Source organism: Corvus hawaiiensis, chromosome 5 (genome assembly GCF_020740725.1).
Source record: "Corvus hawaiiensis isolate bCorHaw1 chromosome 5, bCorHaw1.pri.cur, whole genome shotgun sequence".
Classification (NCBI taxonomy): Eukaryota; Metazoa; Chordata; class Aves; order Passeriformes; family Corvidae; genus Corvus; species Corvus hawaiiensis.
The window spans coordinates 11,690,514-11,718,152 of record NC_063217.1 but is presented as its reverse complement, the minus strand read 5'-3'; the positions used below and the strand labels follow the sequence as shown (position 1 = coordinate 11,718,152).

Sequence of the window (27,639 nt, the reverse complement as noted above, 5' to 3'; positions counted from 1 at the left end):
TGGGAGCCAGATGAACACATCTTACCTGAGGTTTGACAGGTTGGGCATGTTGTTGTTGAGAGTTTGCAAGGATTTAACATTCCTCAGAAATTATGTAGGCTATTCCACAAACATAACTTCAACATCTTGTTTCATCCTGTTTCAACTAGCTGTTGGCAATCTGGTATTTCTCAGCCCCATCATGTTTTCCATGAGAACAATTCAGCTTCCCAATTGCTTGCAGTGTTTATTGTCTGTTAGCATGGTACCACTTCAGGTTGTCGGGGCATGAACCTGTGTTGCACTTTTTTACTCTCTTTCCCCTTGTCTGCAGCTGCTCTAACAGCCCAGATGACAGCCAGCCTTTCATTAATACCCACGGCCATGGTTATTTGTAAAGTCACATTCGTAGCTCCGGGATACTGAAAACTCTTCCTAGAGATAAACCTTGGAAAAGATACTCAGAATAGGAGGCTAAGCAGACCCAGGCTTCTCTGTAGATTTACATTCTCTAAAAATTGTGGAAAACATTAAAAGATGCTGCAGTTGGGAAATTCTGATGCTGAGCAGTTTGCAAATCACTCCAGTAATGTATCAACAGTAGCACAGTGAAGGAAATTAGTGGAGGTGCTTTCTGAATATCAGAGCAGAAATGAGGGCAGTGTGTAGCTCATTTGAATTAATTTGCCATAAATAATTGTCGTGTCTTTAAAAATCACCAAGTTCTCATTTGGGGTTAAAAAGAAAAAAAATTAGTTCAAAAAACACTCAGCTGCTCTTAGTGCTGGGTGTGACCAGCCTGGTTTTTGCAGCTGTATTTATTTACTATTGTCATTATTTCACCTACAGGCAAAGGTATGATTGAGCTCGGCACTGTCCAGATGGGAAGCAGGGAGAGAGTCTTGCCCTGGGCAACTTGTAATCAGGCTGACAGAGAAATGGATGTGCTGAAGCCCTTTGAAAATCCAGCTAGGACTACAGGCATGCTGAGCACATTTTAGATGGTGGGGTCTTCTTGCTGCTTTGTTTATGAATCCTAACATCAGTATTATTTCTGGTCTTATACAGCTAAAACTCAGAGATATTTTTGTTATTCTTCCTGAAACATTTTTATTTAGGGTCCTTTGTATAAATATACAATATATTGTTTAGTTATCAAAGGCAAACTATTTCACAGACCATGAAGGTCTGTTTGGAGGCAATTTGGGAAAACTAGCCAGCCACCTGGGCAATCTTCCTTCTTGAATGAGACTTATCTTTTCCCTTGGTTTTTGGGGAAGGTTGGTTGGGTGGGGGTTTTTTGTTTCATTTTTTGGGGGGCTTTTTTGGTTCTTTTCTGTGTGGGTTTTTTTTAAATATGTGTTCTTTGATACCTTTTGAGTTCTATAAGCCCTTTTTGTTTTCAATAACAATAAATAAGTTATAGTCTATTTCTCTACAAACATTTTATTGTCTGCTTATTAATTCTCTCAAAGAAATGCCTAGGAGCAAGCTGATGAAGCGAGGTAGATTTGAGTGTGAGACACTGTCAGGCAAGAGAATAAGTAAGTTTTTTTTCGCCTTTTTTTTCCCTGCCTGTCACTGAACTGTTTAACTTGCAATAAATTATCAAGAACTCTTAGTAAATTAGTATGCCACCTGGGACAGGCTGTTGATTATTGTGTGATTTTTATTTACTTTTCTGGAATGGGCTGCAGTCTCAGATGAGTGCTTCTTTCAGGGAACTCACTTAAAGAAATGACAAAAGGCCATTTTTTTCTGGATATAGATTATACTGAGAGTTTTTAATTAACTTTTAATTATGTGAAAGAGGCTCTTTATATATCCCAGTGTTTCATTTCTTATGTCTCATCCTTTATGGCTAGCTCACGCTGGCCTCCACCCAGTTAGTTGTGTTATGGTGATTTGATGGTGCTTGCAAGTTTTTAGGAGCATTATCTCAAATACAATCAATAAAAAGTCCATAAGTATTCTTACATTTTTTACCAGTGGCTAGCTATGGTCCAAGGCTGCAGTGGATTAAAGCATAAGAAGTGAAGAACAAGATGTCCTGGACAATTATACTGGAAAGGATTTCACAAATGTAAGAAAGTACAGTATCATTTACAGGGCTAATGCCAACAGGAAAAAAACCAACAACCACAACAAAAAGGCCCCAAACAAAACAAAAAAAGCCCTCAACCCAAAACACACATAAAAAGCCACCAAAACCAAACAATCATATTTTTTGTCTTTTATGGCATTAGCCAGATTAACTTCTAGCTGAGCTTTGGCCCTTCTGATTTTCTCCCTGCATAACCTCATGATGTCCTTGTTGTCTTCCTGAGTTGCCTGCCCCTTCTTCCAAGGGACGACCCTCTTCCAAATGCCATAAATGCTTCTCCAAGAACAGCAAGCTTACCATGTTGTAATCACAGCAGTCTTTCTCTGTTCCTAAATAGGAGGTCCAGCAGGGCACCTTCCCTAGTTGTCTCCCTCACCAGCTGTGTTGGGAAGCTATTTTCCACACCCTGCAGGAACCTGCCTTTTAACACCACTCAAAGGACACATATTTTTATTCCCATCTTGTTGGTATTGATGGGAAATGTAGAGAAACTGTGATAAATGTAAAGTCTCATAAGACATTCATGTTACAGCCTCAAGAACCATTGCAAAATCTTGTAAGTGCCAAAGCAGTGATAAGGCTGATGTTTTGTTCAGATTCTGCTTTAGATGGTATCAGTTCCATGGTCTACAAAATGGTCAGTTTGCAGAGCTCCCTGTGACTGGGATCAGAATTGGAACTCCAAGACTAACCTTGGTCTCATGTTTTTAGAGCTCTGTGTAGTTGCTTGTCTTAGAAAGTAAAATAACAATATTGCCTGGATTTTCTTTTTCCGTGTTGGCTGTAATTTGTAGCTGAATCTCCAGCAATGTTCTTGGCAAGAGAGAAAGCTCCTGAAATCTTCCTAGCTTCTTTCTGTCTCTAAATACACTGCCAGGAGCCAAGCTCCTCAACTTCCCATTTACAGTAAAATATTATGTTAAAAACAAAAATAAAAAACAAACAAATGCCTGGTGTAACTACAAACTTTTAAGGAGGATTAAATGTTAGTAAAAGAGAGAAAAGGGTATTAGTAGAAACGTTTGTATTCACTTTTCAACTATTCATTAAAAAGTACTGGAAAAGAGTAAAAATAACATTCTCAAGAACAAATATAAAAACAATAACACTTGCCCCTAAATTTTCCGATGTAGCAAATGAGCAAGAGCATGTTATTTCTATTTCTGAGCTGGTTTGGGTGATGTGCAGCCTTTTCTCTCTCATATATGTGAGAATATGTACAGATTTGCCTAAGGTTTAGTAATAACAACATTCAACTGGGAAGAGACCAGGACTTGTTCCTGCAATGATGTGTATGAGTGCTCTAACAACTAATGAACAAAGACAGTATCTCTGCCCCAACAAATATTTTCTGTCTATGTGCATAAGGAGGAGCATCCTCAGAGGGAACTCACCTCTCCCCCTAGCTCCTTCATGGGCCCTAGGAATCATGCTGGTAAATCTGATGTAAGTTTTCAGCAACACATTTCAGTTATGGAAAAAATTATCCTTTTAAATAGAAAAAATATTTTAGACATCCTCTTCCAAAAGCAGCAATCAACACCACTCCCATGTACACCCAGAGAAAACTAGGACAATGACTACCAGGTATGTGTATTTACTGAAACCCTACCTCAATATCAAATGGGTACTTTACAACTGCAAAAATCTAAGCTCCAATGGAGAAAGGTTTATTATCTGCAGTGCTGCTAAAATGAGGCACAGCAGTACTGTATGCTTCTGAATATAAAAGCTCTATTCTTCAGTGAAGTCCTTTTTCTATTAATGAGATTCACCCTAATGGGACCAAAATTACTTTAAAAGACATTTTCTTTCTGCTTTTCAAGGTTTTTTTTTCCACTCCATTTGGACTGGATATCAAAGATAAGGGGAAATATTTCAATAGTAAGACCTTTTATAATTAAGCTTTGTAGCCTACATAATGGAGATATGGCCAAATTCAAGTGAAAAATAATTACTGTTTTTTCAGCACTTGCCTCTGCTGCTCTGTCTTCCTTTTTTCTCTGTCTTCCATTTTCTCCTTCAAAACCACACAATCTGTTGTGACTTGAGTATGAAAGACTTGCTCAGTACAGCTCTCAGGTTTATGTTTTCTCCTGTGGTCTAGGAGAGAAGACCTGCTCAATCTTTAATTATACCCACACCTCCTTTCGGGAGAGTGCCTACACTTCTCAAAAGGAGTCAGGGGCTTCCTGAAGGATAAGGACTTTAACAGCTCATTTTCTAGTGCCAGCTACCCCTTTAGATATGGAAATGGACAAAAGCAAAATACTTGTGAGACCTGTGAGACACAGCTGAAACACTTTGTAGATGATGCTAAGATAGGCATGATATTTATTGTTTTTCAGTATTCAGGAACTTCTCCCAATCACTGAGCCTCTCAAAGCTCTCAATGATTAGAGTCGGCAGCTTCAGCAACTTTGGAGGTCACTCATCTGGTTGCTTGACCTTATATGTATTTGCAAATGTGTATATACACACATATACACACACACTTCCCACCTACAAGTTTGGAAAAATGCTACTTATTCTTCATAACTTGTAACAGAGTCATTAATCTCCATAAGAAGTGCTCTATAAAATGGGGAGAGAGAGGAATAGATGTGCTTGAAGTTGATGCCTCAACCAGTGTTAGACATATCTTGGGAACATCATGGGAAGGCCTTTGCCTGTGAAAACACCTGATGTGCATTTGGGATTGGGGGGTAAAAATTTTGCAAAGTGAGATTCCCCAGAGTAATGTTTTGAGAGCTTGTTTTTGTAGTCTTCCCAGAAAATTCTTATACAGCTGTATAACAGAACAGAGATTTGTAATAAAGGACCAAAAGGCATACCTTTAATATTTTTAAGACAGAAGATTACACAAGATGATGTGTTACAGTGGGGATACTGCAACATGTGTATCAGACAACGAGGCCAGTGGAAAAGAAATATCTATGGACTGATTCTTGATAGACGTTTCAGAGAGATGTTTATTTCTCCAGCCGCATGGCCGGGGCTCTGCCGAGGAACTGAGGCAATCACGGGACCCAAGGGTCCTTGCCCACGCAGGGGAACACAGAACAACCAATGGGGAACGAGGCTGACCAGGGGCAGGGAAACCCCGTGTCTGTTCCCCCAGGGCCCCTCTCCCAGGACCACATGGCAGGGGGGAAGGGAACCCAACATTTCACCCGTTTATTTTTAACAAAAAGAGATTTAAAACTTAACATTGAAAACAACTGGATAAACATGAGGTAACAAGGACAGTTTCAAAAAAAAAACAAGCCACCCTCCTGAGTCTTTAAATGTCCAAACAGATTCTCTGGAACATCTTAAGGCTGACAGAAGGGAGACAGGACTCTCCGAGCATGCAGGAGAGGGTTTCTTCCATTTGTACCTGTTGGAACTCTGAACAACAATAGTTAATTTCTTCCCTCCCCCTCTTCATCCCCCACTCGGCATTGGAAAGGGATTTTTGGGGAAACAATTGGCAAAGGCATGGTTTTGTGAGGGAAACCATGGGTGAAAAAATGGATTGGGAATACACTGGGGGTAATAGGATATAGGGTAAAAGGGAAAGGAGGGATTAGGAAAGGGAAACTGTAGGAACTGTTTATAATGCGGATATTGTCTAACATGACTACGATTTTTAGCATATATACTGCCTTTCACAAAAACACCATCAGGCCCAGTGACCTCTGCTGCTTGTAACCCTTTTCTACCTTGCACAATTTTGAACTCTACTACTTCTCCATCTCCTAAACTTGGGATGTATTTTTCAGGGTTATTCTTTTTAATAGCAGTTCTATGAACGAATATGACTTCTTGCTGGTTGTCACATCTCGTTATAAAACCATAATTTTGTTTAACATTATACCATTTAACTATTCCTAAAACCTTAGCTACGGTGATTTTTTTCCTTTTTTTGAGTGGCTGCTGTTTTCTGCCTCTCTGCGTTTTTGCTTTCTCTTTCACTTTCGCTCGCTCCTGCGTTGGAGCTGTCAGGGCTGCTGGGGCCGTCGGGGCTGCTCGTGCCTGCTGGCTCTTAACAAGGCATCCCTGCCCAGGAGTGCCTTCAGCTCCACAGCTACTGGGGCCAAGGAGAACTCGTCAGGCATGGGGACACCATTCAGGCAACCCAGGTAACTCATGAGAACCACGGACTTGGCCCCATGGTCCAAGCAGTGCTTGATGGTAGGAACAGCTGCCTTGATCTTCACACTCTCAGGGCCGCAGTAACTTCACAAGGACACAGCTGACATTGTTTAACAGTCTCGGTAATTAAATAATATTCATGAAAATATTCTTCCATAGGCATATATTTTGACTCAGAAATTAACTGTGTCCAAATGGTCTTCCAAAAGTCTTTGGTAAGAATCAAATCCCAAGAAACGTAGAAAAAGTTCCTAAACAACCATGCCAGGAAGTGTTTCAGTTCCTTTTGAGCTTGAATTAAGCTAAAATTTACCAATTGTTGTTCAAGAATCTTTTCAAGTTTAAGATAAATGTCCATATGCGGCTCAGAGAGCAAAGAGTCTTTCCACAGTTCCTCCATAATTTAGAGATGGAACAGCAAAACAAAGCAAGAAGAGAAATCCAGAGTTTACTCACAAATCAGTCGCTGTCCTTAGGGATCGGGGATCGTTCTGCCCGCATTAACCAGCATTTGTTACTGTGGGGATACTGCAACACGCATATCAATCAATGAGGCCCGTGGAAAAGAAATATCTATGGACAGATTCTTGATAGATGTTTCAGAGATGTTTATTCCTCCAGCCGCATGGCCGGGATCTGCCGAGGAACTGCTCAGTCACGGGACCCGAGGGTCCTTCTGCCCGCGCAGGGAACACAAACCAACCAATGGGAACGAGGCTGAGCAGGGGCAGGGAAACCCCGTGTCTGTCCCCCCAGGGCCCCTCTCCCAGGGCCACATGGCAGGGGGGAAGGGAACCCAACAATGATGAGGTCGTGATCAATCCTATATGAGTGATAATTTTAGCCACCACAACTGTCTGTCTTTCCTTCATGTTTTTTCCCTGTCACTAATTGCCATCCATGTAATTTCTCTTTGAGCTTAGCACAGATTTTGCTGTTGACAAATTAATGGCTGGTGGCTAGGAACTGTTTGAGCTGTTTCTTCATTAATTTAGATCAAATCACATATGCAGTCATTTTTTGTGCATTCATTATCCTGTTTGGAAAGTATTGTTTTGTATTTTTGCTCTGCGATGTCTTCAGGCAGAAAATATTTGCCATTTAGTTGGAGGTCTACAAAATAACTTCTTGAATTAGATTTGTCAGTGAATGCCTAAACTAAAAAGATCACTGTGTGCCTGTTTTGTCCAGTAAGTACAAATGCTTGTGGAAATATTGGTGGGAAAGGGTGAAATTTGGCCATTTCTGCTTTTAATACAACTCCTTTTTTTTTTTTTTTTTCTCTGAAACACAGAAAATGTTCTTATTTTATGGGCAATATAAAACCAGGTCAGGGAACGTTCCCCTGCCGTGACAAAATTTGGCGCTATGCCTTCCCCAGTGCTATTCCCCACTCAAACTGCTGATTTAGAGCATACTGGAAAATACCATTTGATTTAGTTCTTGGTATACTGGAGTGCATAGATTTAAACCAAAACATTTGAATATGTGAACAAACCAATATGAGACCACGCCTCAAATCATCTCAACATTAAGTTTCGCTCACTTTGGATGTAGGACTATACGAAGGGTACATTAAATGATCACTTTTGTGGAAGAATTAGCAGTAGCCAGGCTAACATTGGATCTTGCAAGAAGATCAAAGGACTCTTCTGTTTTTACTGTGACTTTTGGCATTTTCATGCCTTGCTCAGTAATCCCTAATTTGCAGGAATTCCTAATTTGCTCAATGCATGCCAGTTTTTTAGAATTCTCAGGCTGGCAGCATGAGTTACTGCTCTGAAATATTTTTGAAGAAAGCATTTCTCATGAAAATTTGCCCTGTCATGGTAGTCAAGTGGCAATGATGTTTTGGTTCTAGCAGGTTATAGATGCATGAGGTTTGTTCCTGTGGAGGAATTTGTAAATGATCAGCTTGTGTATCCTACCCGTCTGATGAACTGAGGTGTAATTGGTATCTCCCTAGAGACTTGGTATCATCAGCCCCTTTGAGGTGTTCAGTTCAAAAAGATCTGGCTGATTTAGGTAGATACAGGTTGCCAACAGGGCAGAATTTTCAGTATGTTCATCACCATCAGTCAGAACATCCATAGCTGTTTCTCTGTGGGCATTCATTATTATGATAGTAATAATAAAAACTTGATTTCACTATAGTGAATGCCCTAAAGGAAAGCAAACTATTTCAAAACTACTTTCTTTTATGATCTGATTATATTATTTCAGGCTTGCGTAGGTGCAGTGTAAGCCGACTGTGCTCTGTCCAGTTGCTCTGAACACATTTTGCTGTTAAGGTGCTAGCTCTGAAGTTCAGTATGTCTTATGTGTTGCTGACTACCGGTTGCTAACCAGATTATTTTAAGATCCTGACCTCTAAATATTCATTCCACATCCCAAAGTGCCTAATATGTTGCTGGTACTAGATAAAAAATATTGCACCTTCAGTTGTGATATTCCAAATGATTAATGAGCTGACCACAACACAGGAGAGAAGAAACTGTGATACATGCTTTCCATTAGCTCCACCAGGATTGCTTCAAATGGCCTTTGATTGTGTCCTGGGATTATGTGATCAGTGTAGCAAATAATTCTCAGGAATCATCCTTAATATTCCCATTTTCCCTTCCCTTACAGTGGTTCTCCTAGAGACTGGTTTCTGTTTTGAAATGCTTCTATGTGACAGCTTAAAAGGGACTCTTCAAGAGAAAGTAAGAATTCTAGAGGAAACTGTGAATGCTTAACATAAAAAGTAAAATACTGTTCTGGGGTGCATGTAAATTCCTTTCTGTATGTATTGCACGCAATTCAGTTGGACACAGAAGCTGACTTATTAGATCTACTTATAACTTAACATTTGTGAGGAGTGATTTTGTAATGCAACTTCCAGGGAAAATCTACAAGATTAAACTGCTATCTGGGAGACATTTTATTTTACTCTCTGCTTGGAATTACCTTGAGTTGATTCTTTAGATATTGTTTTTCATCACTCTGAGAGTAAAGGGACTATATTTCACTCTCACTTAGCTGCTCTTATCAGGTCTCTCATACCATCCAAGATAAAAATCATAACCCTTTGCAGTCCACTTTGTGTGTTTTATGAATGCTGCCTGAGAAGCAGCATCTCATTTACAAGTGGGACCAGGAGCTTTAGTAATCTCTGTATCAGACAAGTGTATCTAATAACACATGAATAACATAAATTGTAAACCCAAGAAAAATAGGTGAGTTACTTAGTCTGAAAAATGTTGAGGGTGTGACTGCAGTGCTGTGAAGCTCTGTGAATACTGCCCTGAGATTGGCAGTACTGGCACAAAGACCATTTCCCTTCAGAAATGTGTAGGCACAGAGCTTTCTGTGATGGTATCACCAGGTGATGCCCTGTGCCCAGCATCCTTGTCTCCAGTTTAGCTAAGAACCTTCACCTAGGCATTAGCACTTCCTGTTCTTAATGGCTTTAAGGTGAAGGAGGGTAGATTTAGATTGGATATTAGGAAGAAATTCTTTTCTGTGAGGGTGGTGAGATGCTGGAAAGATTGCTACTCAGAGAAGCTGTTGATGACCCCTCCCTGGAAGTGTTGTATGAAATTATTTGACCTCAGTGGAGATGGGTCATAAGTTCACATCATTAAGGTTTTTTCCCTGGAGTGGGTCCAGCACTCTTTAGGATTGTATCCCCAGAGCTGAATCCTCTATGTCCAGTGGGAGTTCAGCCTACTGGAGGTGGCTGAGGAAGTATAGGTTCTTCCTGGCCATGCTTGACTTCTCAGTGCATGTCTGCTGTGTGCCTAAATGAAGAGTTTCTGTATTTTTTTCATTTTTTTCTCTGCCCAAAGAAGGTTTCTTCCTTCAGGGCCAGTATAGAGTGCTGAGGAGTGTCTTGATTTCTGACCTTAAGGAGGATTATAGAATTAAAAAATAGTGTGTCTCATCTCTCTCCCAATTACTACAGAAATCTCCTTTAGCAAGTCAGATGCTGTGAGTGTAAAAATTTATTCATCATGGACATTTTTACTTCTTTATTTTCTCCTTTTTAATACTAGGGAAATAGAAAGGAAAATAAAAGCTACAATTAAAATTAAGATCAGTTGCTGAAGCTGAAAGAGCACAATTGTAATATGTTAGAAAATTGCCTTGTTTTAGAGAAAGTGCTGATTAGGATCAAATTTGTCTTGAGTTTAAATTTTGATTGGACCTAAACTGAGGGGAGGGGGGTTATATTTCAGACACAGTGCAAATGATGCATGTTAATATCCTCTGTTTATTGCCACTTGAAATTGCAGCATAGCTTTGAATTGCTGCCAAATCTACAGTTAAGACTCCCGAGTAATCACTATGATTAGTCCAAATCTTCATGGTAACAGTGGAAGAAAAAGTCTGATACGCAGAGTACTGTAGCCTAAGCCATCAGAGTCTTTTCATCCTTTGAGGCTCAGATTGTGATTCCACTCATAGCAGGAATGGTTAGACATGCATATTGGCCAATCAGTCTTGAAAGAGAGATTAAACAAATGGATTTAATTATGTTATTTTCAGATTTATTTGGTTTTTCTATTAACTCCTGCCTCACTAACTTTTCTTGAAATGAGGAAAAGCATAGGTTTTCTTTAGTTTTGGAATGGTTTAATTAATATATTGGCATGGTGTAGTATTTTTCAATTTTATCAGTTTGTTGGGGTTTTTTTTCCTTTTGTTCATCTATAACAGATACTATTTGTACTCTTTTTCTTTCCAATCCATTGCATTATTTATCTCCTTGAAATATTTTTTTTTACCTCTGTGTAGCTACTGGAAGTTGTAGACTTACATTTGATCTGAATGTATACACGTGTTATTGTGGTTTATTTAGCTAGATGGAAATTAAGTAGTGAGGTCTGAGATAGACAGCATAATATAAAGTTACAATTTGCTTAAAAAATATTAGAAGAATCTCACAGGAGTGAGAAATTATATGTAAAATGTTTAAAAGGAGCTCAAATTTATCTATGCTTAAGATCTGTTCTGGTTTTTGAATACATAGTTATTCAAGGAAGTAGTCTATTTTGAGATAAATCCCTCAACCATCACTGCTAGTTGGCTCTCCAGATAGTATGTCCCAGTTGCATCCCTTCATCAGTTGCTTGCAGGAAGGTTTTGCTACTTGTTCCACTTACAAAGTAAATAAAACTCATTATGGAAAGCATTTAATGTGGGTACAATATTTACTCTGGAGCATTTTCCTAAATAACTAGTGTTAGCCAGCAGGCAAGTCTGAGCGCCTGGTGTATTAGCTGTGGGAAGGAGATCTGTATGTCTGGCCATAACGATCAGTTTAAACTATTGAAATATAAATCACAACACTGACTGAAATCAAAAATATTTATTTAAATTAATTATGATGTGTGTGTGAATAAAAGAATAGTTAGGGACCCTGCCATATGTACTTAGAAGTCTACAGTCTTTAGGCTATTTTTCTTTATAGATTTAACGCTAAAAGATACATAATATTTTTGAAGGACAGCATTTGCAAATATCACAGTGTGTTTGAATTTCATTATAACAAGCATTTTTCTTATGATTTCAGTGCTGTTGAGTCCACATTATGAAACTTAGACATGACTATATTTAAGCCTCATTAACAGTGAAAACCACTCCCTATTTTATAAATCTCATTCCTTTATTATTTTGAAGCCATAATTTTGATATTTTTGGAAGTGTAATATTTATAGGATCAGGAAAAAAAAGCAAGACAATATTGATGTAGTCCAGGCATTACTGTTCTGTACAAGTGCATTCATGCCTTTTCTGGGGACGAGGTCCTTCTCTCTGTGTTCTGGTCATGAACCAACAGGAATGAGCACTATATACCTCTCTCAGCAGGAAAATAGTTTGAATTTATTTATTTCCAAGAGAAAATAGATTTTTTAAGCCTAAGTTGCAGATGGGGGTCTGGCAAGGAAAGTACCAATCTCTGTGATAGGCATAAACACTTCTTCACTCCCCCTTGTGTTGCAGGCACAGGGACAGGGCAGCACATGACAGCCACATTCAATTTAAGCTCAAGCCATGCCAGCTGCAGAAAACCTAATAAATGAGTCTGTTACAAGAATCTTTGAATGCTGTATCTAGGCCACCAGCAGCTACTGGTTGAGTGTAGATAGTAATAAATTAAACAGACATTATTTGAAGCACTTCCCAAGAGACAGAAAGCCATTGGATGCAGTAGAAATAGGAGAAGGCATTTGTGAAGGTGTCATTTATCGATGCTTTTAAATAAAAATGTCAGTTTCCTGCTCTTGGGTAAATTATATCATTAAAAAATACAAGATTATAGCAACGTAATGGGTTATTATTTTGCTCTTTCTACTGAACTAGTCACACAGCTAATGGAAGTAGATTTGCCTTAATATATGCTTTAGTGTGGGATTTCAGTGCTGGACCATGAACCCTGAAGTATCTGCAATTCTCTCTCTTGTTCAACAATGTACTTCAATAAGTGCGCCATTTGAGGTCTATGAAAGCCCTTGAAATTAGTGCAACTGTGTATGTGCTTCAAGGACAAGTGCACATGCTTAAGTTACTTGTCAAATTGGAGCATCTATAAATGTTGAATTTATAGTTTTTCCCCCAAGACCAATTGCAGTAAAAGCTCAGTCCAGCTGTCATATCTGTATAATTCATCAGAAGTTTCAAACTTTAACTTCAGCTCTACTCTAAAATAGTGACTACATAAAAATTATACTGTGTTTGTTAATCTCTTTCCTTCTCTGTGTTCACATTATTGTAGTTGTTTGCATAACTCATTGCTATTTATCTCTGTAAGCAATTTACAGTCACTTTACCACAGTGATCAGTATTCTGCGGTGTTTTCTGCACCATTTGCTGAATATTTTAAATACATTTTGAATTCAGGAGGTTTTTTTTTTTTTTTTTTTTAATTGTTTTTGAAGTGTGAACTAGAGAGCCCAGCTGGACTTTGAAAATCCAGTTTGTTTGCAGGCTATCAGTTGATAAAGGCATCTTTTTGAATTCCAACTGGACCCTTTTGATCTGGAAAGGCAATCAAAATGGATCCTCACACTGGCAGTTTTAGAACCATGCTATAACATCCTGACCAACTGCAAAAGGTGAAGAAGTTGAAAAGAGAGAAATTCTGACTAAATTATGTGGGGAGAATTTCTTTGTTGCTGAAAGCTTGACATAAAGGTCACATAAGCAGACAGCTCAAGATATTATTTTGAGTCAAGGCATTGTTTGGACCTGAGAAGGAAATGCAAATAATTTACTGGCATATTTTTCTGCATCAAAGTGAATTGCCTCATTATTCAAAATAAAGGAAGAGGAGAACAGTGAAACAATGGAGAGATATTATAAAGTTCTTTCTCCCAGGTCATTCTTCTGCTATGGCAATGATTCTTTTTACATTTAGTAGCCTCACTAGATAAAGAGATGTATTTATATGGACATGGTAAAATAAGTCATTACTAGTATTATTTTTTTTGTTGTTAGTCTGGAGATTTTATCATGTGGCCTCATGAAACTTGTACAAGCACCAAAACCCAAGGCAGCCATTCTGAGCAGAGATGAGGAGCATGATCAGTTTGGTGTGGATTGTAAGAGAAGTTATGAAATGTAACATTCACAGGTTGGGTCAGGGAAGATTAATAAGATTTTGCAATCCTTATCTCTTAGATGGTTTGAGTTTCTTGTCTGCAGAATTTTGGTACATAAGGTGTGTACAAAACCTGACATTTGCACGAAGAAAATAAGGTTGTGTTGTCTGTTATAGAGAAAACAGCCTTCTGAAGATATGTTGTTGTTTTTGTCTTTTAGATAATTCTTGTAAGTTCTTCCCATAATGACCGTGACCAAAGCCTTTTCATAAGCACAGATGAAGGAGCCACTTTCCAGAAACAACCCATTGCTTTCTTTGTGGAAACTCTCCTTTTTCACCCGAAAGAAGAAGATAAAGTACTTGCTTACACCAAGGAGGGCAAGGTAAGTCTTGAAGATACTGAATTTCTTTGAAATTTAGGAATTACTTTTTTAAGAAGATATAAAGCAATTCTGATATGCTGATTAGTGCTGGTTTTTGTGAAATACCAATTGCCCAGAAGGGAATCATATAGTGTTTTTGAGATTTATTTAAATAATTCATTTTATTCATGTCCAACTCTTTGTGTTTATGGTAATTTCAATCCTGGCATTTCAGTTGGTATGGATACTGGGAATATTTATTCTTCTGCATAATATAGTTAAATAATACTGAAACATGCTCCTCCCTAGAAAGTGACCATAGACAATTTATAGTACAGTAGAAAGTCAAGGAAGTTGAAATATTGCCTCCAGAGGCTGTTCACAGGATGTAAAATAAACTCATACAAAACAAACCGCACACTCGTACAGCAGAATAGGATTTGCGGAATCAGTGACTCCGTGGAAACGTAGAATAATTATCTCCCTTATGAAGGATTTATACCAGGAGTTGCTCATGTTTGTACACTTTTACCCTCTTTCATATTTCTTCTGGTTAAGCTGTAAAGTCATTTTGCTGGCTAGATTGGGCTAAGCACTGATGAGTATGCACACCATCTTAGAGTGTGTAGCTCATCTCTTTTTCACAGTGCCAAAACTGAAGCTGCAAACTCACTGTCATTCTGCTCTCGGTAGCAGCCTTGACTCACCTCTACCATTACTCCTGTTTTGAACTTAAATTGGTAAACTCCTGTCCATATTAATCCCATCAAACTTCACAGAAAGTGTATATTTAGGTGGTGAGATAGGTCAGAGAAGTTGCACATACTGCAGCCAAATACTGCACTGATTTCAGTGATGTTATATCAAGTCACACTCTGGGATATGTTTTTGGATATATAAGTTAACAGCTGATCCCAAACCAATTCATGTTTACGGGCATTTGCAAATAAGGATAGAACTAGAATAAAAAACATAGCAAGCCAACTAAGTCACAAATTACACTAAATATTTTATTTAGCTTTGATTTGAAGTTGTAACACAATTACAAATAATTTGCATGTATGTTATGGAAATAAAATACTTCAGGGAAGCCTGAAGTAATGAAAAGCTTTTGTTATGAAAATATCTTTTTCACTTTGATTTTGTTTCTGACAGTAGATATAATTACTGAATTCTTTATGGTTACTGAGTGGCAGATCTTGAGGTGTAAGAGTCTAAAGTATATTGAACAAGTTGTCCAGCCCACAACAAGTGGGTAGAAGTATTTGTCAGGAGAGAGCAGGAGGTAGAAGTACAAAGTCAAGCATGTGGTTTGTATTTTGATGAATTAAGCATGTTAGGAAGTTTGTGTTTTGATGAATTAAGCATGCTAGGAAGATTGTCAGGCATTTTATACTTGGATAATCTCCCAAAAGGAGTGATGCTACTATTTCCCATGCTTAAAATGTGACTGGACAAAAAAAACCTATAAAAAAATATTCAGTAAGGAATAGTTCTGCAGGAGGAACAGGAAGGGTTAGGCAATATGATGGAGTTTTCTCAGACTTTCAATGACACTAAAAAGAGTCAACCATAAAGACTTGATAAGTCCTACATCTTTATCTAAGATGTGTAGGAATGAAGGATGCCTTTGACTACAACTGGGTCAGTAACCTGCTTATGTTTTGTATGAAATCTGATATATTTGGCCAAGAAGGGAGAGGCAGATAAAGTGATGTTGGCAGAGAAGGAGTTGAAAATCAAAATTGCAACTTGACACAAGAAAAGGTCACTGTACTAAAATCAATGATCTTGAGAGATAATGTTGAACTGAAATTGCCCTGAGGAAACAGTACACTCCAGGTTTTTGAGTTAAGTAACTTCAGCTTCCCTAAAAGTAGTATCAGAATGTAACACAATATAAAACTAGGGAGAAACCATTAGTTCCTTTCAATCAAATGATTTCTTACAAAGGCACTTTGGAGACTGCAAGGAATACAGGATCAGGTCCTTCATAAATAGCAGTCAGCAAGGCTTTTTTGTCTACTGGAGCATCATGGCCTTTTTCACAACTTTGGATTTGATTTAGGGCTTATTTCATATTGCAAAATATGCACTGTTCTTTCATTCAGAACCCTAGATTCTGTTTAAATAAAGCTCTAGCCTCTAGCTGACACGATAAATGAATGCAAATCCAGTCAATGTGGTTGGATTAATCCATTTACTGTATCAAATCTATATGCTCTTTTTCTGGCTACCCCTCAGTTATAATGAATAACAATTTGCTGAGCCTACAAAAATGCTTCTAGATTTTTTTTAAAAACTGGCAAGGATGCAATAGGTTTTAATTGTTCCTTTGGAAGCAGAAAGGATGAAATAATGGCAAAACAGAAAAGTATTTTCAATATATTTTTAAAAAGTTTTTCCACACATTTATTGCACAAGCGAGAATGAATAAAAAAAGAAAAGACCTATTAGATATGTTTTCTGCAGCCAGAGATTTTACCTGTCCACTAAAATAACTGTTTTCACTTCATATCTAATCTCATTGAATAGTTTTATCATATGTACCTGTTTAAAAACAGAATACATGTGGGTCGCTTGGGTTTTTTATTACAGGAAGTTCAATGTGTGTGTAAGTTAGTTACATGCTATTTTTTATTTATTTCAAATAATGTGTCAGTTAAAATTTCATTTCAGTTTGAATGTGCTTTATTAGTCCTACTTTACTCTCCCTTACAGTAAGATTGCAAGGGCTTCCCCCTGCAGAAAGTCAAACTGTTCACTCATAAGCTCCCAGACTTTGATTTTAAATGTGTGTGCAAGGAGGTAGTTTGGGTTTGGGGGAGAGGGGGTGGATTTGGTTTGGCCTTTGACTTCTCCTGTACAGGCATCACTGTTCAAAGGGTGAGAATCTTTCATTGTCTTCTGAAATTCATTGATGACAAAAATGCATCCCTTTGTTTGTGTGCCAGTGTTGTCCTTATCCTAAATAGTTCTCTTCCCTCTTGCCAGGAACTTCTGAATGCTTGGCTTTCTTTTCAGCTTAGACAACAAACAGGGTTAGGATAGTGCATTAAATGATCATCTCTCCCAGATTTAAGCAGTCTGCTGAGGGAGGTAACTCGGTGAGCAGGGACTTTTTAGAAAAGTGGTAAACCCAATAGTTATCTTTTCTGTAATGCCTGTGGTGACAAGTGTTTGAAGAAGTAAGCAGCTTAGGTTCTTCCCCTGCACAGTCCAGTCCATTTACAGCCACATCCATCTCCCCCAGGAGGTTGCTCAGAGCAGGATGTTACAAAATACCCCAGTTGCAGCAAATCCTAAGCCACATAAAATTAGCATCAGAAATGTAGCAGGCAAATCAGGAGCCTGGCTCTTCAGCCTCATCATTTAGCTCTAAGGATGAAGAATTTTTGGTCCCTGATCATTTCTGTCTGTGCATTGACTGGGTCAGTACTACAGTAAGCAGTCTGGGTTCTCACTGTAGTTTCTTACCTTGTGGTCTATTTACTTTAATCAAGTGTGTGATGGAAGAAAGCCATTGTGAAGTGCAGAGTAACTGGGAAATTCTCCTCTGTCTCTAATTCAAACTTCAGTAGATTTACTTGTAGAGTTTATGCTATGTTACCTCAACCTTTATCTTTACATATGAATATTGTTGTTTTTCTGTAGTAGAACATAATACATAACTGTGGGGGTTTTTTATCTTCTGTCATTGTACCTGTCATTTTACAACAAAAACATTCATTACTACTCCTTATAAGATACTTTCCCTCAGAACAATCAGTTACTGAATTGGTGACTTCTACATCAGAGAAGAACAGTTTTACTTGCCTTTTTCCCCCTTATTAGAGATATCAAGAGAAAACCCATCTTATGTAAATTGGATGAAATAAGAAATTCATGCAGACAGCAGGGGGCTTTAAAACTGTCGTTTTAGAAGTCTGATATAAACTTCCTATTTTAACTAGAGGGAACAGATTTGGAAGGCAAATACTAAAGGAAAGAGATTTTTTAATAGTTATTTTAGATCCCACATTATTCTGGGGGAAAACATCTTTCATCTGCAGCCTTGATATCCATCCATATCATTAGCATTTGTTTTTTTACCAGAGGGGAACTGTTCATAGAGAAGGTGGAGCTGGAATCTTTCTCCTCCAGGCCACCTTCTGCCTCTCTGCTGAAGGACCAGTTCTCATGGGTCACAAATTAGTGTCTGTGGAGCAAGCCCATAAGTGCATCTCTCATCAAATCTTTTAAGCATTTCTGTAATACATTTTGGTCCTATTTTAGCAGAGTTTTAAATCCATTGACTTATTGGTTTAAGTATTTTTGATGGCATTAAGGCTTGAAGCATAAAGGATACGTTTTTGCTTGTTTGGTTAATGAATGGGAAGGAGAAGAGAACTGCCATTTTACCATCCCTCTTGTGTAACCATGCTGAAGTAAAAAAGAATGTGACCCCAAATGAACTGTGGATTGTTTTCATGGTAAAAAGAAGCCATTGTTGCAGAATTTTCTTTATTATAGATGATATTTTTAAAGAATTTCTCTATGAAAGGCTGTTACTCTGAAAGAAAAGGTACTGAGCTCCTAGTAATGTGATTTTGGGTTTGTCTGGTTTTTTTCTTTTAATTTGTGTTCAGTCTGTCTTTCTAATAGGGATATAGGGTCTGCCTTTGAAGATGTAAAGTATTATCAGTTTCCTATAATCTAATTTTTCACCTTTTTTCCCCCGTTTTCTAGATTTATGTATCTACTGACTTGGGGAAAAAATGGAACCTTCTGCAGGAACGAGTTTCTAAAGATCATTTTTTTTGGTAAGATGTCTGTTATTTTCCAAATAATAAAATGAGCAGTGAAAGTATTTAATTCTAATCAAGGAACACGTTTGCAGAGGTACGGAGAGGGACTGCATGAGCCTTGGCATCTTTTGCAGGTGATGGCAGTGTTTCTGTGTCCTCTATTGCGAAGACATACTCATGCCAGTGATCATACTGAGTATCAGCACATGGAAGGGTAATAGGTCTGGATCTATGGAGCCCAAGACTTAAAGAAAGCTGCAATGTTGAATGAAATTACTCTCCATTTTACTGGTGAAATTGATCTTTAGAAAGGAGAGCAGTCTTTTTGCAGAGAAAGATCTATAAAATTTTTTTAAGATAGGCTGGGTTATACCTACTAACAAGAGTCATATATACACTTGCATTACTAAGGAAACTGGTGAAAAATATTACTTTATTGAGGACACATATAAAATTATTTCATTTTCAGCTCAAGTATTGTGCAGGTATCTCACATTGTGTATGTGTCTCGCAAAGTATTTAAGAAGTGATTTAAACAGGTTGACAAAATGTTTGAAAAGTAAGTTAATGCCCTTATTTTAACAAATAAAATTATTTTGAAAATTGTTTAGCGTCTTTAAAACCAAAATTAAACTTTTGATAGAGCTTTAATTAATTTTATTTTTTAAATTAGTCAGTTTCAAACTCGCTTCTGCCTTTCACATTTAATTTCAATGTGTAAGTATGTATTTTTTATTACAGGTTTAAGTCATATTACACTAGATGCTTGTGTTCCCTAAATGGCTTTTAACTTCTATATGGACTCTGATCCTTGTCAGTTGAGCAAAGTATAATTTTCCATATGTCTATGGAGCCAATTCTGGCTTTCAGTGATACTTTGTGGTTTACTGGGGGTGGTGCCAGTATTGAAATAGACACCTAGTCTTGGTTGCAAGATTTTCGATGTATTTGGCTTTCACGCTGTTATCCTCCTACTTCTTCAGATAGTTGTTTCACTCCTGTGTTGAAATAGATACTCATCCTGCCCATACTTGGGGTAAACAAAGCAGCCAAACAAAACCTGCCAAAACTTCTGGTTACTAAGCACACAGAGGTGTTATGGTATCTACAGATACACTGGCCACAGCCCAAAGCATTATTTGGTGAGTCCAAGGGTGTGCTGGCACCTCTGCTGCTGCTGCTGCTGCTGCTGCTGAAGCTGGGCAGGGGGAAGCTTGTGATCCGGGCCAGAGACACATGGACAATTCAAACCCCGTTTGAAAGAACTGGGAGCACAAGACCTAACCTGCCCTGCTGCCATGTTGGTCTAATTAACCTTGGGCACAACAGAAAAGCTTTTTCACACTTCCAAGTGCCTCATTTTCAATCTTCAACCTACTTACTGCCCATAATTTTAGAAAACCATCTTCTGGTTGGCTTGTAGAACACTCATCTGATTTAATCCAGTTTGCCTCAACTTTTTCTGCTGAAATAGTTGAGTTGAGCAAAGACTTTCTGCTTAATTGCTCCTGGAAAGTATAGTTTTGAACAGCTATTGAACAGCTTATTTCTGCACAGCAGGTGGAGTTTCATAGGCCGTACACTTTGCAGGTACCCTGTGGAAAGGTATAATTGTTTAGAAGTAGCGCTGTGTGTCAGATATGTCATGTCTGTCTTATAACCAATTCTTCCCTAGCAACATTATATGGGATGTAAATCATGAGGGCATGTGGTTATCTGTCTTTAATAGCAATATTTTAAAATGTGTTAAGTCTGAAAACCATCCAAGTCACTACCAGGTAAGAAATAAGAGTGGCAGCCTCTCTCTCACAGACTTTTGTCTTGGAGTTTTTTCTCATCTGACACTTAGCACACTTAAATTATGAAAAATACAGAAAATCACAGAAATGTGTGTCAGTTTTGCTCCAACCCAAATAATCTGTCACTGTTTTCTGTATGTAAGGATTAAAGCCAACAAGGGCATGTTTAATATTTAAAGTCTGTATTTTGCTGTGTTTCAGAGTCCTTATGTTTCCTCATATCTTTTGATAGGAATAACTCCAATGTAGTACTTCAAAGTCGTGGTTGTTCATAAATGTCACATTCCTCACAAATAAGAATTATAAATTTCAAGAGTCTGTACATTTATAACCAGTAGAAATATTTTCTAGAGGGTTGTTTTCCTCTTTTCTATACATAGACCTGGGTGATTTCTCTCAAAAACTGTATCAGTCAGCAACAGCAAGGGTTTGGAAGCAGATGTTTAGTGCATCACTACCAAATATTCCTTCTCAGAAACTTACATAGACTAAAGATATATATTTTTGTTCTACCTCATATGGAAATTTGCAATATATAAAGAGTCTGCTGTGAGTGGAGGGTTGGACAGGATGGCTTTCAGAGGGAGTTTGTTGGTCATGTGAGACTTTCCAGTATTTTATGGCCTTTGTCACCCAAATTATCTGAGTGCTAGATAGAAACAAGTGTTTGCGTTGTTTTCAACAGATGTAAGAATTGGGCTTTGTCATAGTTTGACTGTAAGGACACCAAGTCTAGTATTGTTTTCCTGTCAGTGTACATCTGATGTGTTAAAAATATTGTGTCAAATTAATTGTACATCTCATGATAAGTGAGGGCATGTCTCTTGCTGATCATGGCTGGTTGTGCCAAGAACATTTCACTGGGCAGATCTTTAGCAGATGTTTCTTCTTTGATTTCAGTTTGAGCTTTGCCACTGAGGTTAATAATATAGCCTAAGATTTTTATTTCAGTCTGGTAACTACAAATATTATCAGTCATAATATTTTCATGTGCTTTGTAAAAACAATATTTTCCTCTGCCTCCAGAAGCAACCAGATCTTTATGCATTTCCTGAAGAAGCATTTTTTTGTTTTGCACAATGAAAATCTAAGTACAATAAATTTAATGGAATGTGTTAGGTATTTATATTAAGGGAAGGTCAGCAGAGACTGAGTATTTTAAATATTTATGTTCAGATATGTATTATAGATTTATAAGCAATACATTAATATAATCTTCTAGGGTTTATTGGTTTTTCAAGTGTTGTTGATCCTTCCTTAAATATCTTTTTAGATTTAATGTGTGGAATTTGATCTTTCATGATAGTGGAACTAATGAAAATACTACTTGCATCAGTGGAAAGTGTATACAACCATCTCTAATTTAGGAGCACAGAGTATTTTCTTTCTTCTGTGGTAGTGTGCTCTTTTCTTACACCATTCTGGCTGATTTTCCTCTGTTTCATTTATTCTTTTGGAAAAGAAAGCTGACTAAGCCCTCATACGAATTTGTCTTCTCTTAACATTTTAGGAGGCAAATCAGGCTTCCCAGAGAGGTGGTTGATGCCCCAGGCCTGTCACTGTTTAAGAGGCATTTGGGCAATGCCATCAGCACTTGCTTCAGCTTTTGGTCAGTGATAAATAGGTCAGGCTGTGGGACTGGAAGGTTGCTGGTGGTGCCTTCCAACTGAAATAGTTTATCCTATCCTATTCTAAAACCAAAAGAGCATAAAGAAAAATCATGAAAGGTAGATTTTAAACTAACAATAAAATAAAATACTAAGTCACACTGTAATGAAAAAAAATTTAGTATAAACATTTAGAAAATAAATATTTTCTTTTCAGTACAAATACTAATTAAACTTTTTTTTTTTTTTTTTAATTTTGAGCAACTTATTCTGAAAAATTCAGAAACTTCGCTTGCTGTGGCCAGTTTTACTTCTGACTACAAACTGTGTTGGCCCCAGTGTGATGATTTATGTTTAAGATATGTAATAGCACCTCTCCTTCATAAGTGCTTTTTCAGTTCTTGGTGTATTTGTAGCATGGAATGCAAAGATATATAAGTTATCGCAGCCAAACCTCAAACACTCACCCTTTACATGGTATGTATCTGCTTTTGTGTATGAAGCCCATTTTAAAAAGTGCTGTATTATGAGGTAATTCTTGAGAAGAAGAAAGAGTAGTGGAGTTTGGGATTCCTCTAGGTCTGCTGCTATTCTTCTCAGTCCCCAAGGCTTATGCAGCATTGAGAAATCCTTTTGATTTCTCAAAATAGGTCTTAATAATACATAAACAAAGAATAGATTGTGAATCAGCTGTCTACACCAGCACAAATATACCCTGGGACAGTAAGAAATGAATTGGTAATTACCAGAGAACTAGGCCCAACACATTTATTTTATGACTATCTAGAGCCTTAGGAATTCTTTATCCTTGACTCACTCGGATACGTGGATCCTATGCTATCTGGATCTGTTGCTCTTATTTTTAGCTACAGGTTTTCCATTTTCATGAGAGGTAAGAACATAAAAATAAAAAATGATGAGTTTATTTTGGTAAATCAGTTGTTCTCAGGGGAAAAAGTTCTGTTCTCATCATGAAATTCCATACAGATACTCAATCACAGCTGTACTCATTTACATCAAGTGTAGTGGATGCCTGGCTATTCAAGTGTCAGGTGAAAGAGAAGATTTCAGCAATGTTATGTTCTGAAGGAGAAAAATGCAGAGAGGATTTCATTGAGCCTTTGTCATTGAATTTTTTATTTGTGTGGAAAGCCAAGAGTCTGTCTGGGCAGTTATTCTTATGTTTGACTTAATCACTTGGAAAAGGTTTTGTTTCTATTTCTGTGTGATGATGTGGGTGACTGTATTTGGTTTATGTGGCAAGGTTTGGTAGCAGGAGCATTCAGGGTTTCTGTGGGATAAGACCAGGAGCTGCCCCCATGTTGGACAGAGCCCGTTCTAGCCAGCTCCAAGGCAAACCCTCAACTGGCCAAACTGAGCCTATGAGTGATGCTGGTGGTGCCTCTGGGGCAACAGATCAAAGAAAGGGTAAAAAGTGCACAACAGGTGTGGGAGAAAGGGGTGAGAAGATGTGAGAGGAACAGCCCTGCAGACACCAAGGTCAGTGCATGGGGAGCGGGAAGAGGTGCTCCACATGCCAGGGCAGAGACGTCCCTGCAGCCTGTGGTGAAGGCCATGGTGAGACATTATCCTACTCTGCTATTTATTAGCAATAAATTAAATTACTCTTCCCCAGGTTAAGTCTGTTTCACCTGTATCAGTAATTCCTGAGTGATCTCCCTGTCTTTATCTCCACTCTTGGACTTTTCATTTTATTTTCTCCTGCTGTTCTGCTGAGATGGGACAGTGAGAGAGCAGCTTGTGAGCACCTGGTGGCCAGCTAAGGTGAACCCAAGGGAGGGAAAAACTGCTACAGCTCTTCTGTTTGGACAAACATGGCAGGAAAAACGTTTTTGTTAAAAAAGCATTTGGGCATAGGGAGTAAACAAATAACAGCACACACTGGCTGTGTAAGGCATTGACTGAATCATTAAACGTGCATCTTTTGAAGTGGATGTGAAGACAGCAGGACCTGAAACACAGATCACTCATAAGGAGATGTATTTTTATGTTGTATGAATCAAATCATAATTTTATCTTCCTGAGTAACCAGTTTTCCAAGAGTCAATGCCATTTTAAACTGCTCACTGAAAACATTTGCATGCTTTTGACCTATTTTCTAAGCAAGGCAGTGCCCTTAAGCTAGAAAACAGTCAGTATAAATGGGGAACATGTTACTTTTTGGATAAACTTTGTATTCTAAGATTATGAGGGGGGCAGATTGAGGAACCTGGCTAGTTTTCAGATGGGCTTTGATTGGAGGATCCTGCACACCAGCAGCCAGGCTTGTCTTGATTTTTTTTTTTGTTTTCAGATATCCTGTTTGAAGTTGTCTTTTAATTAATATGCACCCAAATGAACTGCATCAAATGTTTAACAATGAAGGGACCCACTGGAGGTAGGGAAGACATGTCCATAGCAGACTGTACATGATTAGTGTTTACAGACAACTGCTCCTGTACAAAATAAACCTGGACTACTGGAAACAAAAAAAGGGTTTCCCGCTGGGAGTAAAATTGAATTGTAGTTATCATAGAAGGGACTGATGCTTATGATTCACATTTTGAGATGTGTACTGTTACATGTCAGTGGTAATTAATTGAGTCGTGGTATTCATGGTAATAATCATGAATATTACATAACTGTGACATTTCAGGTGAATAATGGTGTTTTTCTATGCTTCACTCAACTAGAGGAAGAAAACATTGAGGCATTTAGGGAAAAAGAGAGGTAGCTGTATAAAAGAAAAATTTTTATTAAAATAATACCAAGGGTCTCCCATAAAACTTTTTACAGAAAATTCTGAATTCTTAGAATTTCAGTATGGTTACATTTAAAACTACAAAATATCTAATGATTATATCATGAAATATACATTTATACACCTACAAAGACAAATGAAAAGGGCATTTCAATCACCTCCATTGCACTATTTTCATGCTGATGTAATGCTTTTAAGATCAGTGAAATTACCTGGTGAAGTACTAATACAAAAGTAATGAAGAATTAGATCATACAACAGCTAATCTTTCAGGAGAATTTCTGTAAAATGTAAAAACTCATATGCACAAGAAAACTAATCCCTCAAAATATTCCAAAATTATGTTCTGCAGAGCTGTTTTTCCCAAGAGGCTCACCATGGTGTCAGACAAGCACAAGGGAGATAGTGGCAACTTGTGTTCAGAGGAAAGGGAAGAATCATATTGAGGCTGCTTGTATTTACACCACTCTCCAGTCTAACTGGACTATTTTAGTTCTGAAGTGTTGTAATCACCCTGTTATGTGACCTGAAATGTTGGTGTGTTGCACTTGCTTTATCCAGCACAGTACACTTGGTCAAGAAATATTTTTTTTCCTAGAGGAAGGCATGTCTGATCTGAAAGTTAGTCTGAATTTCATTGGACTCAGTGGTTGAATGTAAAATGTTAAAAAGTCAACCAGAAAACCCTGAATTTACCTAAGTAAAACATAAACAAACAAATGGTCCCAGATTGCTGAGGTGTGAACATTTTAATTGCAAAGTACTCTGAGAAAAGTGGGGGAATTTTAATCAAAGCAAAAAACAACCACTACTGAAATTGAGACAAATAGATAGTTCCTAAAAAAGTGCTTGTTCTATTGGGAGGAATAATATTAAAATTTATTCCAAAATGTCGACCGAAAAGGAAGAAGCTGTCAGACTATCAGGGTCCATTGCATCTGTGCTTTATAAGACAGAAGAAGTTCTATCCTAAAGCCAGCTGGGGACCAGTAAACTGTCTTTGTGAATGGACGTGTGGACACAATGCTCACACTGGTATAATGCACTTATGTTGTGGTAGTAATAAGTTTTTAAATGATAATGCAAAAAAAACCCCCATAGTCTTGCCTTTCTCCCTCAATATTAAAAAGTATGCAGCTGAGCTTTCCTTTTCAGAGGACCACATACCATTTGTGTTCCTGTATGCACCTTGTTTGTCTGTTATTTTAAGAAGCTGGGCAGAGGGCCCTGGTCTGTGTTCAGTCTGCAGTATCACATGACTTTTCCTCTGGTTCATGATTTAAGCACAAGTGAAATAACAGTATTATCTTTTAAGTACTGTTGGCAGAGGAGTCCACTGAAATGAGATTAGTTTATTCTTCAGGGAATAGCTTCAACTTCTCTAAATTATTTATGCTCTCTTCCGGAGATTTTCTTAGCAGCTGCAAGAGAGTTGGTCTTTTTTCAATAAAAGAAGAAAGGATTATTCCTAAGTGTGTGTAAAGCTGGGTGAAGGGACTTCGGAGTTCAGAAACTCTTCTCTGTAGCTGGCATTCAAAAGTAGACTTTGAGGATGTAACATCTTCATAGAGTTAATAGTGTCTGCTGTTAGAGTTCATCTGTATAATTAATGAAAAACACAAATCACATTTTTGAAATATTCTGCTTAATTTGTAATTAATTAAATAATTATAATTAATAAAAGTCCAAAGAAGAAAATTAGGCTGGGTAAGAAAGTTTCATTCTGCAGTGTTCATTAAAACAGATCAGTTACATCTTCTTGCACTAAAAAATTACACTGGAAACAAGATTAGAGTCTACATGTGTGAGCTGCCACTGTTAGGAGGAGCATGGTAGAAATGAGATCATTGTAATTCTGAGCTGTTGAAAGAAAGATGAGAAAGGTAAAGATATTGACAAATACCTCAAACTGTGCTTATGAAATCATGTGTGATAAATTATATAAGTACCCAAAAACTTTCTTTGCATTATTGATACTTATTAGCATGACAGGTTCAGCCTCAGAAAATTCGACCCAAAAGTTTCTTTGGTTCATCTGCCTGAGGTCTAACACTAAAAGTAAAATATTCAGCAAACATTTTCTTCCCTCAAATTGCTGACTACAGAGTTATAGCAGGTTTGATTTTGTATTGTGGCTATCTAGAAACATAAATAACAGCACACACAGCAAAAAATTTCACAGATCCCTTCCCTCTGCTCATATATGTATTCTCATCAGAGCTCAGTGGATCTAAAATCTTCTCCAACCTAATGTGTACCCTCCAAAATGCTAAAATAGTTTGTGTTTGAGAGACCAAATTCTTAATAAATACAAGATTTTTCCACACATTTACTAAAAAAATAGAAAGCTCCCACTATAAGTTTCTCTGACATCTTATGGCTTGGAGGGGACTCATCCCTCTCCCTCCCCTTCCTCCTTTGGACTGATCATTTATCTTATTAGGGAAAAACAGCATATGTGATTATTTCTGTTTGTTATGTAGCAGTGGAAATCATCCAGTTTGTTCCCCCTGGC

At 37.7% G+C, this 27,639-nt stretch overlaps 1 protein-coding gene across 6 annotated transcripts in view; it reads left to right on the top strand.

The window, feature by feature from the left end:
- The window catches only part of SORCS2 (sortilin related VPS10 domain containing receptor 2), a 551,258-nt gene that overhangs the window by 424,682 nt on the left and 98,937 nt on the right, over positions 1-27,639 (top strand). For all 6 annotated transcript variants that reach the window (XM_048304588.1, XM_048304587.1, XM_048304585.1 and 3 more), the window contains exons 4-5: positions 14,027-14,191; positions 18,899-18,972. In XM_048304588.1, coding sequence (XP_048160545.1) covers positions 14,027-14,191; positions 18,899-18,972 — 239 coding nt within the window. The remainder of the gene's footprint in view (positions 1-14,026; positions 14,192-18,898; positions 18,973-27,639) is intronic.